We start from the raw sequence: 18832 nt of genomic DNA on the forward strand, positions 1-18832 counted from the left end.
CTGGATCCCATAGCAGAGATTTTCATTTAATTGGGGTGGAGGTAGTAGACTGGGCATCAATATTTTTATAGAATCTGTTTAGGTAGTATTGATGTCAGCCAGGGTTGAAAATCATTAGACTAGGATCTCAGCTAATCCAGCACAGGATGATATCTAAGTGTGCAGTTTACAGAAAGTGCTAAAAATCAAATCAGAGTTTGCATTCCTCTAGTTAATTTTGGCATAGCCTGGAACAAAAAGAAGAGGAAAGGTGGCAGATGGATGGATGACACCATGTGTCCCATATACCTATTACTTTTCTCTTTATTCAAAAGTATCTGTGTGGCAATTTACATTCTTTAGATCCTGAGGCTGAGTGGATAGGTCTTGATAATATAATCAGTAATCAATGAAGAACTCAAATATTATTGCTGTATAATACTTTTATTCAACAGTTTTACGGAAAAAAAACGCTCACATTTCTGTATGTGTTATATCACATAATTTTCAGACATGTCAGAGTCCGGTGAAAAATTACATTTGGAGAAAAGCTTTAAAATTCATTCTTGTATGCCACTCCTTCGTGAAATACTGAAAAGCAGCTCTGTATCGCAGCACTAAAGGTTACAAAAAGCACCATTTAAAGGAGGACTCACATGTTTAATTCCCTTTATAGTCTTATTCCCCCTTTATAACAGAGCTGTACTCACTCAAAATGCTTCAGTGTAGTAACAACCAACATTCTCCAATTTACCAAAATTTAAACAAGTTTCACATATGGGGCCCAGTGTGGAGATTAGGACTAATCAACATTAGTGAGCTTTGGCTGTTCTAAAACCACAACCTGGGTAGGTGTTCTGTAGATGGGAATAGAAAAGAAATAAGATGATGAACACATAATGTAATACTTATAGTAGGTACCTCCTCGACCATTTTAACCTGACTATAAAATCCACATCGCATTTAGTTTTTCATATCAATCTTACTGCAAAAGCACTGTGCCACACAAAATTCGACTCCAACTAATGTCGGAACTAAAACAAAATTTAATTTTTAACAAAACTTATTCATTCAAAGCACAACTGAAGGGCTTCCCTGGTGGCACAGTGATAGGGAGTCCACCTGCCGATGCAGGGGACATGGGTTCATGCCCCAGTCTGGGAAGATCCCGCATGCCGCGGAGTGGCCGGGCCCGTGAGCCATGGCCGCTGAGCCTGTGCGTCCGGAGCCTGTGCTCCGCAACGGGAGAGGCCACAGCAGTGAGAGGCCCGTGTACCACAAAAAAAAAAAAAAAAGCACAACTGAGTAAAGCAAATCAAGACAAAGCCCAAATTTGAATCCTAGAGGGATTCCACTGCGAAGAATTGGATTTCATAAGTAACAGACTCTTGGAGTTCTTTCCTTTTCTTTCTGTTTTCTTATAATTTTTAAAGATTTGGCCTTTTTACTCCAAAAGTTTGAGTTCATTGCAGAAATCACAGCCCTTCAACCTCCAGTTGTGACTGGTGCTTAAGGAGAGACAAATGCCTAGATCCAGAGTTTTAAAAGACCCTAACTCCTATCCCTCCCGGTCCTCCATCTCATGGGTAACTAGAGTCAGCTGTTCCTAGAAGACAGCAACAACTTGGCTTTAAGAATGAGTCACAATTATGCAGGAACCAACTGTGTATCTGCTCTTAAGCCTAGGCCCCAAATCACTAGAACGTGAGGATTTAGAAATCTCTGAGAATAGAATATATTTCAAACATACACAAACATAGACTATTGCATATCATTTTTAGTTGAGGTCAAAAATTTAAAAGCTCTACTTCCCCAATTAACAGCAGGGGATTCTATCATTAATATGTCTCCTTCATTTATACCCAGATTAATATAAGCCCAGTCTAGAGGTAACACTTCTTTCTGAATTTAACTTCATTTTAGCAGCATATGTGGAGTACCAACACTTTTCAAAGATTTTATCTCAGATCCATTAGGTCTACGAGACTAGAAATAATTGGGGTGAAGTGAGTGAGCCTGTGTTTGTAGGATCCTGTCAGAAGCCTCTCTTGGATTCTTCTTTTACAGAGCTTCTTTACCATATGTAAGCACTGTTTTGAAAAAAAGCCAACACTGTTGAGGCCAGGTATGACCTTCAGGGGTTTTACCTACAGTGATTAAATCCCATTCAACTCTAAGCTTAAAACAAGCTAATAACCATGACACAGAAGTTCTCCTTACCAGCAAGATGACTAATATTTGTTTTAGGTAATGTATGACTTTAGACCCTGGTAAAGTCTGCCTGACACATGAAGTTAAAGCACAACATAGGAGAAGGTGTAGAAAATAGAAACAAGAAAAAGATTTTTTATACCGTAAATTCTGTACAATGAGATCCAAAGACACAGGTATATGTTTGATTTAATTTAAAAAAGGATATTTTTAGTTCCGAGTTACTTAAGCCTTAACTTTCCTAGTACCACTCCTCAGCTCAGTTACTCTTTCTTTTTCCCATAACTCCTAAACCATGATACAGTTCAAGAGTCAGCCCTCCCTAAGAATTACATTCTTACTCTTTGACTGTGAAACTCTTATAGGCAAAACAAATTTAAAAAACCCTAAAAAATTTTTTTCCTTTATTCATTTTCAAAATCTGTCAAATTCTTCTGCAGAAAATAAACTATCCCTTTAACCAGTATAAAAGAATGAGTGAACTGTACTCTTGGGTACCTTCCTCCCTCCCTCTCAACCTTCTAGAACCGTTTCTAGGGGACAGACTGAGAGTATGATAGGAATTCTCAAGGCCGTGGTATGTTAATCAGCAGTACAGAGAAGGGACATCATCCAATTCCTCTTACTGATCCCTTTCCATACCAGCTGGTAGGCTCCAGTTCCACATCTGGCTGAAAGATTACCTCAGAATTTGGAAAACTGACACTTTCTACACATTTCCAGATTAGAAAGATCTGAAGGTCACCAGCACCAAAACCTACTGTCACTGGAGACAGACCCATTTCACAGAAGCCTCTGGCCTGAGAGAAATGGAAGGAATCTCTTTTCCTGCCACACTCTAATGATCTATTTGTGCAGAATAGAGATTTTAATACAGGAACACAGAGACAATTACATGTCAATACTGCTGACAAGACATATGAGTACAACACAATCCTCTAGGTGACAACCAAGATTTTAAATCCTCCTAAACAAGCCCACTTGTTTAATGGGTAATGGAAAAAAAAATTCTAGTATAACTGAAGACAATGTAGATCCTGAGAGTTGGTAGTAACAGAATTTGGCCTGGATTTTTTAAATGGCACACCATTCTAAAAGTGATTGGAACCGTAAAACGTTCTCCACAAAAGCCTTTTGAGGCAGATGGTGGCCTTGAGTGGCTAAAGCAGTATTTACTCTCAGCAACTAACCACCAAAGCACTTAGCAATCTGCATTCCCAACAACAATCCCATACTCTACTGCATCACACACAGGATCTAAGAGTTCTACATACCCGAAGACAACTGTATCATCAGCTTTACATGCGAAAGACAGGAGGTAGCTAATTTACCTGTGGGTGCCCTTTCAGTGGGGCTGGGCTCATCTTAGCAGTCAAGGAGCCTCTCCAGCAACAAGTTTAGCCTCCTTCAGTATTGAATGTTTGGCTTGCATTTATCTGTAATGGAAGAGCCACAGAAACTTGGGGGAAAATATCTTATCTCTGAGTCTCAAGAGTGGACTGAATAGATACTTTTTACTCCGCAAATGGAAATCACTGACCCCACTTCATCAACACTTTCTGGAAGATACGGAAGAACAAGATAACTCTGTTAGCATTTAGTGCATGAAATGGATACTTTTCATGGCTGGGAACACCAAGGGTAATTTCTTGCCGCTAGGCTTAATGAATCTTTAAGTTGAGGGACCCTTTTAGGTGCATGAAATGAGCCTGAATGGGTCTGTATCTAGAGCAATGTTTACTGTAATGATGTACACAGAGTCAGCTTCATTAATGTAAGACTGTAGGGGGCCAGACTAGAGAAGAAAATATTGGGAGCAATTTATCATAAGCCTGAAGTTCTCCAAATGCAGTCTCTTAAGACCAATGAAAAGGCATTTTTAATAAAAGAAAAATGTAGGCCCATAAAAATCTTCCAAGGACGAAAGACATGAAGTTTCCCCCGGTTTCACTCCCACCTTCAAAGCAATCTGCTCTGTGAAAGAAAACATGGAAGCAGGACCAAACCAGGTGGGAAAAAGTATGGGAATGTGCCAATACAGCCTGAACTGTGGCACCAAACCAAAACAAAAAAGTAGACCTGCATTCTGCCTTTCATATAATGCTGAGCCATATATTCTTCAGTAGAAGTTAAAATAAGTGGTAACAAAGTGTCATGGGCCTGTGCTGAGCTTAAAAAGGAGACTTTGTGGCAGCCCTAGTCTGTAAAGTGGGTCAGGTCTCACACAGCCTCTGAAAGGGGTCACTTACCCACTGAGTTTTGTGTTAGGCAAGGGTCAAATATAGGATCTGAAGGAGGTGAACAAAGCAAGAATGTGAAATGAGAGGAAAAAGGGTTCTTGTGGGGTACCTGGTATCATATAAAAAACACAGATTGTGCACATACTCTGGGAATACAGAGAACCCATGCAAGAAAAGCTGCTCCTGCAAGGAGGCAGCTGTAAGTAGGGCAGCAGTCTGGCACAAGTCCATCCCTTGGAGAGCCAAGGTAGCAGTGATAGAATCTCTACCCAACAAGGATCCTGAGAGTTTGCTCTTTATTCACTTTAGGAAAAAAGCTTCCTGTAATGGTTCTTCCTGCAGCTCTCCCCAACAGGTCTTGGTGAGTTCCCACAGGCAGAGAGAATACATCTAGCTAGGAGGCTTCCATTAACTTTCCTCGCGCGCGCGCGCGCACGCGCGCGTGTGTGTGTGTGTGTGTGTGTGTGTATATATGACTTTTTCTTAAAATAAATTCCATGAACTCCTAAAGCTCTCATTTGCAATCAAATGCAAAAGCAGAGCATCCTACTCAGAGGCTCTGAAACATACATATTAGCCTCAAAGCAAATCAGCCTTCCAGTCCCAGGTAAGACTGGTCTAGTCCAGAAAGGCAAGGGAGATGCTTCTCCTGAATCCTGGGAGGCAGGAAGGAATCCCTTCAGATGGGCTTGTACAGCAGAGTAGTGACATACTTCTTCTTGTAGCGATGGGTTGCGCTAAGGACCATCACACTGTCCTGCAAGGGAAATAAACATATGTAGTTAATTCACTAGTTCAGGATGTAGGCAGCTGTTCCCAGCCATTAATCCTTCACAACTGCTCACTTTTAACACAGTTAGTTTGATATTATAAAAAAAAGGTTGGTTTTGGGGCCTCCCTGGTGGCGCAGTGGTTGAGAGTCCGCCTGCCGATGCAGGGGATACGGGTTCGTGCCCCGGTCTGGGAGGATCCCATATGCCGCGGAGCGGCTGGGCCCGTGAGCCATGGCCTCTGGGCCTGTGCATCCGGAGCCTGTGCTCCGCAACGGGGGAGGCCACAGCAGTGAGAGGCCCGCATACCGCAAAAAAAGAAAAAAAAAAAAAAAAGGTTGGTTTTGGATTCAAATCAATTTAAGTTTTGATCCTGACTCCTACTGTTACTCTGTTTGTGACCTTCAATAATCTACTTAATGTCTCTAAGTTTTTTCTCATCATTATAAAGGATAACACCTACCATTAATACGGCTCTGATGATTACATGAAAATATCTGACAGAGAAAGTAGGTGCTGAAAAAATATTAGTCTCCTACCTCACTTCCTTCCCCACCTCACATTCAAATACTGGGCTTACAACTATAATGGAAAAAAAGGGCTTCCCTGGTGGCGCAGTGGTTGAGAGTCCGCCTGCCGATGCAGGGGACATGGGTTCGTGCCCCGGTCTGGGAAGATCCCACATGCCGCGAAGTGGCTGGGCCCGTGAGCCATGGCCGCTGAGCCTGCATGTCCGGAGCCAGTGCTCCACAATGGGAAAGGTCACAACAGTGAGAGGCCCACATACCGCAAAAAAACAAAAAAAACCCAAAAAAACTATGATGGGAAAAAAAGAAATATCCTGATATCTATCTCCAGAAGGAAGTCTTAAAAGCAATGAGAAAAAAGGACAGTGATCCTTTTGAAAAACCATTTCCAAGCCCCGTTTAATACCAGGGATGAACTTTAAAAAAAGTCATCTCTGATCAAGAGGGGACTTAGGAATCATCTTCTATCCTTGAACAAAGTGGACCCTAAAATCCTCCTTGGAAAGACACTCAGTCCAATGGATCAATTCCAAACAGCTTAAACAATCTGAGAGAACCAGGGATAGGTCAAGGCCAAGCTGAACCAAAACAATCAAGACCTTGACCTGGGTCAGAACCAGTGTGAAGAGTAAGAGGTATCATTTCCCAAGCAGTGTTACAGACCCTGGGTGTACCATAGAAAGAGATGGCAGACCTGTGGACATCACCTGATAGCCAAAGAGCAGATACAGGAGGCAAAATTCAGTTATATCACAAAGAACCCAAGCAAACCAATTAAGAAACCAGTGCCTCTTCCTATTTTCCTCTATATTGTATCATCTACAATGAATACTTCTCAGATTGACATTCTGTGACCACAGTATGCAGATCACAGCCTAAAAATGACAGAAGCAAGGCAGGTAAAAAATTCAACTCCAGAAAGAGTTTGGTGGAAATGAGAAGTGGGTGAGAGAAAGATCTACTTGGAAGAACCAGCACAATGGTCTCTAGGCAGGGACATGGAATAAGGATGGGAGGACTGGACCTTAGTCCTCTCGCTGGTACTTATTGGCAGTACGACCTTCTATGAGCCTTAGTTTCTTTATCTATAAAACAGGGTTAAAAAATAATACTTATCCCATAAGGTTATTATAAAAATTAAATTCAATAATATATATTTAATAAGTATCACTTAATCTGTTAAAGACAGCTGTATCAGTGATTTCCCTAATCTGGCTGCACATCTAAGAAATATAAGCAGCTTAAAAAAATTACTGAGGCCCATCCTAGATACACTTATTCAGAATCCCTGGGGATGGAGCTTTTGAATCTATATTTTCCCAAACTTCCCCCAAGTGATTCTGGTGATGTTCAGCTTAGTTTGGTAACTACAGAACTGTATAAAATATTATTCCAATAGCCAGACCACAAAGACATGACAAGACTGAACAGATATTTTCAATCCAGAATCTAAAGCAGCAGAGAAACCAAGAAGCATTCTAAGAGTTGGAACAGGGATGGGGGGGACAGGGCAAGTCTGGTCACATTTCTCCTTTAAGTAGTGTGTAGGAAAGATGCAAGCACTTGGGTATATATGACTCAGGCACCTGAAAGCAGCTCATGTCCACCTTTAAAAAAGTGGAAGCCTTAATATCACATTCAAGCATTCTTTGAACTGGAAGGTAAACTTGCTTTTTCTGTAAATAAAATCCTAGTACTATGAACTCAAACTTAATTAAGTAGGTGGTGCAAAGGTTATAGCTACCCAAATAGAAACCAGGAAGCAAAAAAGTTCATTCAATCACAGCGCAATTCAGCTAGCCAGAACTCAGATATCGAGACTAAAATTTAAAACAAACAAACCCACTAGTTAGAAAAAGAAACTTCTTCTCCTATAATTTGACCATTACTGCCAGCTTCAGCTTCAGTGAAGTAGCAGAGCAAGTAGCCACTAGGGAACACGTGTTCAACTCTTCCCCTCCCATTTTGGGTAACTATGTGAAGAACCAGGCCCACCACTTACCTTAATGGACAATGCATAGAGATGGTTCAGCATAACATGATTGGGCTCAGGGAGCAAGGCTGGATCACACTAAGAGGGGTAAAAAAAAAACAAACCAAAAAAACCCCCACTAAATGGGGTTAAATGCACAATCCTAAACCAGTTTATTCTTCCTCAGAGATCTTTGGGACTATTGAGAAACTCAAAACTAGAATGTATTATTTCTTTTAAATAATGCACTCATCCTAGTATATATAAATAACACATTCTCATTACAGAAAATCAGGAAAATTCTGAGTCCAGGGCAGAAACCCTTAGCCTCACTATCTATTCATCCTCTTTAACAGACCTTGCCCACAACACATAAAGAAGATTTGTGTAAGAGGCAAAAATAATATTAGTGGGAATCAAGTGAATTGACTAGAAATGTAAATTATATGAAAAATATACTTCTCTTGGATATCCCCAAATGATAAATACTCCTTATCCTATGTTGGAATAGAAGTCTTAGAAACTGGTTCTAGCAATCCATAGCTCTGAGCCTGATATATTAGGACCAGAAGACAACTATGAATTTTGGTAACAGTATTTGGAAAAGTTGCAACTCAGCCCGGGAAAAAGGAACTTGTAAAGCTACTGATACGTATATGATTTATACTCAACACACCTTTGTAATAATCCCAACCTCTAGGATTACTACACTGTAGCTCAAATGGTCCTAGTAAGCCCCAGATGCCCCAGCAATACTCTTAGGATACTCACAGATATGTTAGTGTCCTTGTTAAGAATAACTTGGAGAAGGTGAGGAGGCAGGATGGGTGGGGATTTGAATCTCTCCTCTGATCGAAACACATACATTTCTTGACCATAAGGCCCTGGGGGTGAGCTGGAAAGGTCTGGAAGATATTTATTCAAATATAAGGGAAAGTTGGAGAGCTATTAAAGATGCATGAAAAAACTGTCAGTACATGGCAGCTAATATTAAATATGGTAGAAGTCAAGAATCATAAACTTGTGACTTGTTGGGTCTACAACTGCAAGGCAAACAAAGAAAAAGTCTGCGTCATCCTGAACATAAACCATGAAGTTCCTCAACATGGTAACATGACGTGAAGGATAGGGGAGGAGATGAGGGGTAAAAGATGTAGGTTCAGGGAAGAGCTACTCTATTTATCAATTGTATTACTTGGGCAAAATCCCTCTACTATAGTCAGTTTCTTCATTCATAAAATGAAAATAACAATCTCTGCCCTATTTCACAGTGCTTTTATAGGAATCAAATGAGACAACAGATGTGACAATGCCTTATAAACTACCAAACAATATGAAAATATTAGATTTGTTCTTTTTTCCAGTCAAGCAACAAGGTTATAAACTCTAAGACTACTGATACTACGATGACTGCAACAAAAAGGAAAAATTAATAACAATGTAGTAGTCATTAGGGGAATGCAAATCAAAACCACAATGGGATACCACTTCACACTCATTAAGATGGCTAGAATAAAAAAAGACAGAAAATAATAATTATTGGCGATGATGTGGAAAAATTGGAACCTTTGTATTATTCCCATTGCTGGTTGGAATGTAAAATGTTGCACCACTTTGGAGAACAGTTTGGCAGTTCCTCCAAAAGTTAAGCACAAAGTTACCATATGACCCAGCAATTATACTCCTGGGTACATGCCCAAGAGAAATGAAAACATATGCCCACACAAAAACTTGAACACAAATGTTCATAACACCATTATTTGTAACAGACAAAAAGTGGGAACAATCCAAATGTCCGTCAGCTAATGAATGGATAAATAAAATGGTATATCCATACAATGGAATTTTATTCAGCCATAAAAAGGAATGAAGTAATTATATATATTACAACATGGATGAACTCTGAAAACATTAAGTGAAAGAAGCCAGACACAAAAGACCACATAGTGTATGATCCCATTTATATGAAATGTCCAAAATAGGCAAATCCATAGAGACACAAAGTAGATTTGTGGTTGCCAGAGGCGGAGGGGAGGAGGCAATGGGAAGTGACTGCTAATGGGGATGGGGTTTCTTTTGGGGGTGATTAAAATACTCTGGAATTTGGACTTCCCTGGTGGTCCAGTGGTTAAGAATCCGCCTGCCAATGCAGGGGACATGGGTTTGATCCCTGGTCCGGGAAGATGCCACATGCTGCAGAGCAACTAAGCCCATGTGCCACAACTACTGAGCCTGTGCTCTAGAGCCCACAAGCCACAACTACTGAGCCCATGTGCCTAGAGCCCGTGCTCTGCAACTAGAGAAGCCACTGCAATGAGAAGCCACACACTGCAACGAAGAGTAGCCCCTGCTCGCTGCAACTAGGGAAAGCCCATGTGCAGCAGTGAAGACACAGCGCAGCCAAACAAAACAAAACAAAACAAAACTCTGGAATTATATAGCAATGATGGTTGCACAACTCTGTGAATATACTAAAACTTACTGGATTGCACACCTTAACAGAGTGAATTTTATGGCGTGTGAAATTATATCTTAAAAAAATGGAAAAAATGTATGCAGATAAGAATAGAAATACACAAAAATGAAGAGAACTATAATTTTTTGCTTAAAAATTTTTAATGTTTTTTACAGTTTCTAGTAAAAAGGATTTTAATAACCAGTTCAGCATAAGAACTCAGATTTCAATTAAATATACGTGGGACAAAAGAAAAGAGTAGCAAAAATACTGTTATATTAAACAATCTTAAAAATGTATAGAACTTGAAACTTTTCAAAGTACTCTCAGTTATTTTGTCATAGATCCACAAAAACACTCTTTGCAAGTACATAGAACAGTTTTTTGTTTTTCCCTTTCCATCAGGAAAAAAAATGGTTAAGTCATTTACCCAAAGTCACATACATGGCAAAGATGGTCACTGAGTGCAGATTAAAACCCATTATCTGAAGATTCCTAATAAAATGTATTCTAAACCCTGCCTCAGTGGATCAGGAAATTGGGTGAAAGTGGGAAGAGAGAAATATCAAAAGTATGCTAGTCCTCTTTCTCTATAATTATGATTATATGTCTATTATTCATTGGTTGCTTTGCTAGAATCATATAATGCAAAAATTTAGAGTAACTAGTGGGCTCATCATTCAATTCAGTATTTTTAAACTCTTTTAAATCTCTGCGCCACCAGTTAAGAACAATGTCCAGCCTTACTTTCTGAGCTTATATAACGAAAACAATATCTTTGTAATTTTCCTAAACAATTATTACACTATTGATTATTCTTTTAGAAATTGCATAAGCCACTCTTGTGTCCTGAGATTCTAATATGTCTCACTTCAGGTATTGTGTCTCCTCAGCTGTGAATCGCTGAGAGTCTAAGCCTCTGATTTTACTGATAAGGAACCAAGAACCAAAAGGGTTGAAGGAGTTGTCCATGATGCAAAGCTAGTTAGTAGCAGAGGCAGGCTTTGAACTCACAAGGGAGAAGTGTGCTTACTGGAAACACAGTTCTTTAGACAGTCATAGCCTTTATTGTAAAACAACAAAATTGGCAACTGTGAGTATAGACAGCAAATCACTTTTCTGGTTTTATAGCTAATGTAAGGAGAGATGAAGGCCTTGGAAAAAGCATTGGGAGAAACAAAAGGATACAGGTCTTTTCCTCTATGAAGGGATTTTTTTTTTAACCCAAAACTTACAAAACTTCAGTTAACATATACACAAAAGAAATGTGAGGTTTTGGAACTTCCCTGGTGGTCCAATGGGTAAGACTTCATGCTCCCACTGCAGGGGGCCCGGGTTTGATCCCTGGTTGGGAACTAGATCCTGCATGCATGCCGCAAGAAGTCCACCTGCTGTAACTAAAAGATCCCGCGTGCTGCAACAAAGAGCCTGTGTGCCGCAACTAGGACACGGCACAGCCAAAATAAATAAATAAATAAATAAATTTTTAAAAAGAATTAAAAAAAAAAAAGGAAATGTGAGGTTTTTATAACCCTTCTCCCCCAAAAAACTGCCATATATGTAGGGCCCTATAAAATTACAGAACTGCCAACTGAGCTATCAAACTGGCAGGATTAAGCTGAGGCAGCTAAACAAGGCATATGAGACACAGCTAGCCCCTGCTAGTTGATACTCTCAAAGGTCAATGAAAAACTTGAAATATTACTAGAAATAGCTTTTTAAACTATAGACCATAGCCCATTAGTGGTTTATAAAAAGAAGGATAAAATAGAAAATAGAGTGCTTTACATGTAATAAAGGCAAATATTATACTGTAAGACTTGTGCTACTGTGAGTGTGTATTGGGTTACAGTGTAAACCTACTGGTTAAAAAGTTTGTAATCAAATACACTAGGCAGATTTTTTTCTTGAATACAGGGACCTAATATTTATAGGAGAAACATATACATACAATTCATAAGATTCCTAAGGAGAAAATGAAAAAACAAACAAAAACCACTCTTGGGAAGAAACACGCATTATAAGAAAAACAGATCAAGAAAGAGCAAATACTACAAAATTACCTCGACAAGATGTCTCTGAGCTTTCCATTGAATCTAGCTTTAAAGCATCAAACACCTCAAAATCAGATTTCTTGACATGGATCAAATTGTTAATTGTGCCAAGCTGACTGGTAACCACAGGCTGAAACAATGAATGGAAAAAAAATTCATGAAACCCCATTTCAAATACATCTCTTCTATTCAATTCTCCTCTTTTTAAAAGGGATCATACTTGGCACCACCATCTTTTATCAGGAAAGAAATCCAACAGTATAGGAGCCTATCAATCCTGACTGCAATGATGTTTGACACCAAGGGGAATGATAGTTTAAAGGAGACTGTTAAGTCAGTGGTTACCCTCGGAGATCAAGGCCTTACCTCTGATGGATCATGAACCCATTGTCCATCCACAAAGAACTTATACTGGTGCTCTCCCTCAGGGAGGTCCAGGATGGCAACAAAGTCATTATGGCTATAGAAGAAAACAGAAAGTTAAATAGGCCAAATTTCTATTAGAAGACAGAATATAAATGTAAAAACCACAAGGCAATCACAATATCATACCAATGATCTCCCGCATTCTTAAGTGATTGCAACCCCTGTAGTAAAAAATAATTTATAAACCCATTCTCCTTTTTTATATCACCTTGAGCATGTATTTGCTAGCCCCTCCCAATAACTTTAGTTCTTAACTAATATCTGGAAAAGAACAATAAAGATGTTAATCCTCCCGAATGTTCCACCTTAGTACAACTATTTTGCTTCAGCAAAACGGATCCCTCATGAATGTAAATAAGATAGCAAGTAGGTTCAGGATAAGAAGTGCCTCAGGGTACCCTTTCCATATTTTGTTGAGCAGATTCTAGAAAATTACCTATATACAAAGGGCCATAACCAGTTACATAATTCACTGTTGCTCTGAAAGCAACAAACAACATTACTACCTAGAACTTTACAGTGTGTTTTGTTTTAGTGCAGAAGTCAGAGCAACTGGACTCAGGCAGTTATGGAAGCCTTCCCACAAGCATAGAAAGGACTTGTATTAACACAGTCCTAAAGAAAATGACATTCTAAGTGGTAAAACATCTCTGACTCACTATGAGGTTAGAAAAAAATGTCACAGCTATACTTATTGGTTACAGAAAATGTTCTAGAGAGAGTCCCTAGCAGGTGGAGAGGAGTAGTCCAGCCAGGTCTCTCTCCGGAGAAAGGAAATCAAGCCTCTACTCCTGGACCCTGTAGACTCAACCAAGACACTTGTCTTCACCTCTTAATCAGTGGAATCTTGGTGCTCCAATTGTTGAAGGACCCAGAGATGAAGACCTCCTTGCCTCCTTCAGACCAGCGGATAACAGTGGGCCGGGCCTGCTGTGTGGGCTTTACGGAGTCCTCCAAATCCTGCTGCCATGATACAAACTCTTTGTCCCCAGGGAGCTGTAAGAAGGATTAGGTCATCCCTAAATTGTGACCCAGGAATTCTGAAAAGGTCACTCTCCTCCCTAGGGCAGAGAGGGGTGCTACGTTTCTGCTAAGGATTAATAAGCCTTGAAATTAGGAACTAAATCAGATTTTGAACAAACTATAGAAAAAGAACTCATCTAGGACCAAAATGGTCAAATGGCTTATGCTCAAAGGCTGCCTAAATCACAGCCTAACTTCTGAGTCTGCATATATCACTCATTCTTTCAGAGCCTTAGGATTTCCCTTAAGAAACAAACAAACAAAAAACCTTACTTCCTCTTACCAGATTAACTCATAGGCAGACAATTATGATATGCTTCTGAGTGTCTCTTAGGAGAAAAAATATGAAAATAAAGTATGGTTCTACAAAAAATAATTAAGTTAACCACATGCAAATATGAGCAGCTCTCAATTTATCAGTTGTAATAGAAATTAGAGATGCTAAAATTCATAAGTAATTCATAATCTCCACTTTAGTTAATAGGTTACAAAAGGACATTAAAAATATAAAAATCAGGGCTTCCCTGGTGGCGCAGTGGTTGAGAGTCCGCCTGCCGATGCAGGGGACGCGGGTTCGTGCCCCAGTCCGGGAAGATCCCACATGCCGCTCCGCGGCTGGGCCCGTGAGCCATGGCCGCTGAGCCTGCACATCTGGAGCCTGTGCTCCGCAACGGGAGAGGCCACAACAGTGAGGGGCCCGCGTACCGCAAAAAAAAAAAAAAGTAAAAATATAAAAATCAGATCATTGGTTTCATAAATTTTGAGAAATGGTTATGAAATCTTACTTGCTCACCTATGCCAGGTTTGTACTAGTTATTTCAGGAGTAGGGATGAAAATTCTGGAGCCTCAAGAAGCATCAGATCATAAACACAGTTTCCTTTAAAAAAGTGGTTCCAATATCAAGTGAAGTATGTAGGGTTCCGGAAAAAAAATTGACTCCTTACTTAGTTTCTTTTCATTACCATCCTTCAGAACAGGAATTGGCAAACTATGGCCAGTGAGCCAGATGCTTTTACAAATAAGGTTTCATCAGAAAATAGCCACACTCATTCATTTACTCATTTTCTACAGCTGCTTTCATGCTACAATGGCAGAAGTGAGTAGTTGTGACAGAGACTGTATGGTCCGCAAAGTCTAAAATATTACCTGTCTGGCCCTTTATAGAAAAAGTTTGCTCACCCCCACTTCAGATTGGCTTAAATGACTTTGGTAAATAAGACTATATGGTACCAAGCCAAAATATTACCAAATAAAATAATGTGGGTTTAAAAAAAAAGGACTAGTTTATTCATTTGGGCTTTACTTTCAAAATGGCTGAGGCAGACTACCTTCCATACTGTCTCACGATATTCCTCAAAACTACACTATGAGATACCAGTAGCAGCATAATCCAAAGCAAGCAGAGAAAGAGAATTGAAGGAACTTTCACATTATATAAGGAAGTGGCTTAAGAGAAAAGTTTGATCTCCATTTTCTCAAAGCAATGAACTCTTATTCGACAGGCTGCATTAGAATTACAGAAATGTTTACATATGCCTAACAATTATATATGCCTCAGGTTCTGATTCAGATATAAGGCCTGGGAATCTATTTTTAAAAAGCTTCCCAGACAATAATACTGAAATTATATTAAAAATAAGGAAAGAAACCTCATCTTTAGAGATACATCCTAAAATATTTACAGATAAAGTAATATTCGATATGATGGTCTGGGATTTGCTTCAAAATAATTGGTGGGGGAAGAGTGGATTGGGGTATAGGTGACATAAATTAATTCATGATTTGATCATTGTTTAAACTGGATGACAGTTAATACAGGAGTTCATTACACTGTTCTCCTGACTTTGAAACATGTAAAATGTTTCAAATTTTCTATGCAGTGTTCAAACAAATCTCAGGTGAGTCTAATGTGCAAATAGGACTGAAAACCATTGAACTAGTAAACCGAAGAAGGCTGGTATTTGAAGCAATGTAGGCCCGCCTGCCACTGTTTCTATTATTTACTTGTATGATTTAATAGTTTCAGTTTAGAATTTGAAAGCTACAAACTATTAATATGCCTAGCTTTGGAAGAAAGCCCTTCCACGTATGACATGACATTTCTGTGGTAGGCATGAGTGCAGCTGACTAGCAAAAAGATTGTTTACTCCAAGTTAAATAGTCAACAAAATCATCAGGAAAAGAGGCAAAACAATTAGAATTATAATTGAAAAATGTTTAAGTGAAACACTGAGGGAAGAAATAGAGTAGATTGAGAACTATAAAATCTTAGATTTGGAAGTGACCTTGGGAATATTTGAACCAATTTTCTTCTTTCACAAATGTCAAGATTGAGGTAAGGGAAAGAATGATCCAAAATAGGCTCCATTTCAGACAGAGCAACCTGGCTTTTATTCAGGACGCCGATTACTGCAGTCACAGTTTGACAAATGCACTGTACTTAAATCCTGAGTCATCAATGTAGGAAATTGGTAAAAATACAATCACCTTGAGAAAGCTCTGAAGAAGTAAATTCAGATGGCTGAGGAGAGGGCTCAAATGTTGAGGAAGAAGTCCTGAAGTGGGAGAAGGAAGAAAGGAACGAAGAAGAAACCCCAAGAAATCACCCTCACTTCTCTTTGTGATTATGTTCTCCATTGTGATCCAAGAAAATAAACAGTAGAATCCACATTTCATGTGTTATCAACCCGGCAAATTATTCTCTATTTACAGGAGTAAATAAAATAAAACCCCAGATGGGTGGGACAGGATGAGTGATAACATCAAACCTACCCCAATCTCCCCAACCCCTCCATTTTTCTACTTCATTCTAGTCAGACTACCAGGAGGAATTAATGTATTTAATGCCTACAACTCTGAAAGTGATTAGAAACATTCGAATGGTAATTACATTGCTGTCAGCTCCATCTATCCTTTCCGTAGGGTGAATACAAGTTGCCACTTTCCTGAAAGTCCTTGATTGAGAGCAAGGTCTTCAGGGCAACTGTGGGTTGTCCATTTTCAGCCGCGGTAACATTAGGAAGTACTACCGGAAATTAGAGAAATCCTGGAATTATTTGCTCTCCCACTTGAGAAGCAGCTGGACGTTAAAGAAGCAGTTCAGCCAAGACAACTGTAAAGTATGAGATGAAAACTAAGCAGTCAACCAAATAATGTCCTTTATTGATCCCCATGACTAGAAGAAAGTATTCATATAAGCAAGTGGTTGCTGCTCACAGCCATGCCAAAGGGGAAGAGGATCTGAAGTGATGAGCTCTCGGAAGGGCAAAAATGATACTGATACACAACAGTTATCAGGAAAAAGAAATTCATTTACCTACCTCAAGGCAAATGTGAGGAAATGCCGCCTATGGTCAGCAACTCGGGTAACCTACCCTCTGAAGTTTTTCACCAGGGCTCACAACCTACAAATTCATCAGTACTCTAGAAGAGGGTGCCTGTTAGGAGAACCAAGGGCGACCGGGCGGAGGTTTGTTGGCCTCATCCTAAAAATGTGGCCAAAAGAGTAGTCGAGTAACAAGAACTCCGCCTCTATCCTATTTTGAGGCAGCACCGCGAAAGGAATTACCACTCAATATCTCCGTTCCCGAAAAAAGCCTTTAACTCTAAATACCGTAACCCAGGTCAGTGTGATAAGAAAAAATCAAAATAGGGAGGAGGAGCCCTGACACCCAGACTACTGCAGCATCGCCACCAACTGGGGGCGTGGGGACACTCACCTTGGAATCCGGCAGGCTGAAGACGCTGGGGTCATCGGTGCTCCCCACCATGATCTTATGTTCCTTGCCCGGGGCATGGCCGCCGGAGCCCTCGGCGCGCGCAGCCTTGGCGCCGTGGCGCTCCCCGGCCACCCGGTCGCTGGTGGTGTTTCCCATGGCGGTGCAGCTCGAGTCGGGGGCCACCTGCCGTGGGGAACAACACGGGGCTAGGGAGACCCCGGCGGTCGCGTCTAGGGAGCCCCTTGCCCCGCCCCTGCGTCTGGGGACCCGGGCAAAGGAATACCCGCCCCAGGAAAGCCGCGCGCAGGGGAGCCCTCCCTCCCTGGCCTCCAGGAACCCCCAATCCCCCTAGTTGCCCGCTGCTCAAGAAACCCGCTTTCGGAAACTCCCCCACACCCTCCGCGCTTACTGCCCAGGGGTGCTCCCAACCCAATCACCTCCCGCGATGCTCTGCCTCCTCCCGGGACCAATGGTGCGATGGCTGTTCTGCTGATAAAGCCACCAATAAAGTTATTAAAATTGAAGCCACGCCCCGGGCTAGCGACCCGGGTTTCCTCCTAAAATGGCTACAAGGCCAGAGACGCGGGGTCGCCCCGCGCGCGTTCCCTGCGGCCGCGCCGCGGCAGCGCCCGGGGCCCGCCGGCCTCTCTAGCCACCGTCGCCTCGATGGTGGGCAGCCGCGCGCAGCCTCCAGCGCCAGGCGGGGGCGCCGGTTCCGCAATCCACCGCGTGCGGGGCCAGGACTGCTTCGCTGGCGAGACTGCGCCGAGATCTTTGGTTGCTTGAGCCTGAGGGATTGCCATCGGGTGGGGACGGTCACCGAAGGACATGGGGTCCCGTCACGGGCTCTGGTGCTCCGCACCCGGTGGAGCGGCATTGCTTTTTTCCCCGCCCCCTCACCTGGCCTCAGGTTCGCCAAAAGTTTTCATTTTGTAGCGTCTTTTCGACAGGCGTCCCGGAGAGGTGAGTTCCTATAGGGAATAAGAAAACGGACTTGCAACTGATAGCTAAGGAAGTAGTAGTGGTAATTGCTCGAGGTTAAAACTAAGAGCTATGGGGAGCAGTCAGGCTGACTGGGTCCCCAGGGAAGAGGGAATAATTAGGAGATAAATCTTTTTTTAAAAATTTATTTTCATTTATTTATTTTTGGCTGCATTGGGTCTTCGTCGCTGCGCACGGGCTTTCTCTAGTTTCGGTGAGTGGGGGCTACTCTTTGTTGTGGTGCTCGGGCTTCTCATTGCGGTGGCTTCTCTTGTTGCGGAGCATGGGCTCTAGGCGCACAGGCTTCAGTAGTTGTGGCTCTCCGGCTCTCGAGCGCAGGCTTAGTAGTTGTGGTGCACGGGCTTAGTTGCTCTGCGGCATGTGGGATCTTCCCAGACCAGTGATCCAACCCATGTCCCCTGCATTGGCAGGCAGATTCTTAACCACTGCACCACTAGGGAAATCCCAGGAGAT

At 41.3% G+C, this 18832-nt stretch overlaps 1 protein-coding gene across 3 annotated transcripts; it reads right to left on the reverse strand.

Annotated features, from left to right (window-relative positions):
* Nucleotides 1-416: 416 nt before the first annotated feature.
* On the reverse strand, nucleotides 417-18003 carry PRKAB2 (protein kinase AMP-activated non-catalytic subunit beta 2). Of its 3 annotated transcripts, none has more exons than XM_060090388.1 (8): nucleotides 17815-18003; nucleotides 17378-17560; nucleotides 13464-13630; nucleotides 12575-12668; nucleotides 12218-12338; nucleotides 8471-8604; nucleotides 7730-7798; nucleotides 417-5187 (listed from the first exon to the last, which is right to left on the reverse strand). In XM_060090388.1, exons 2-8 carry the CDS (start codon nucleotides 17531-17533, stop codon nucleotides 5110-5112), a joined length of 819 nt encoding a protein of 272 aa, XP_059946371.1. In that variant the 5' UTR covers nucleotides 17534-17560; nucleotides 17815-18003; the 3' UTR covers nucleotides 417-5109. The 3 variants fall into 3 exon arrangements, with proteins under 3 accessions (XP_059946371.1, XP_059946372.1, XP_059946370.1); XM_060090389.1 differs by having other exon boundaries at nucleotides 17787-17821; XM_060090387.1 differs by lacking the exon at nucleotides 17815-18003 and having other exon boundaries at nucleotides 17378-17703.
* Between the last annotated feature and the right edge of the window lie 829 nt (nucleotides 18004-18832).

Source organism: Mesoplodon densirostris, chromosome 2 (assembly GCF_025265405.1).
Source record: "Mesoplodon densirostris isolate mMesDen1 chromosome 2, mMesDen1 primary haplotype, whole genome shotgun sequence".
In the NCBI taxonomy this organism is placed as follows: domain Eukaryota; kingdom Metazoa; phylum Chordata; class Mammalia; order Artiodactyla; family Ziphiidae; genus Mesoplodon; species Mesoplodon densirostris.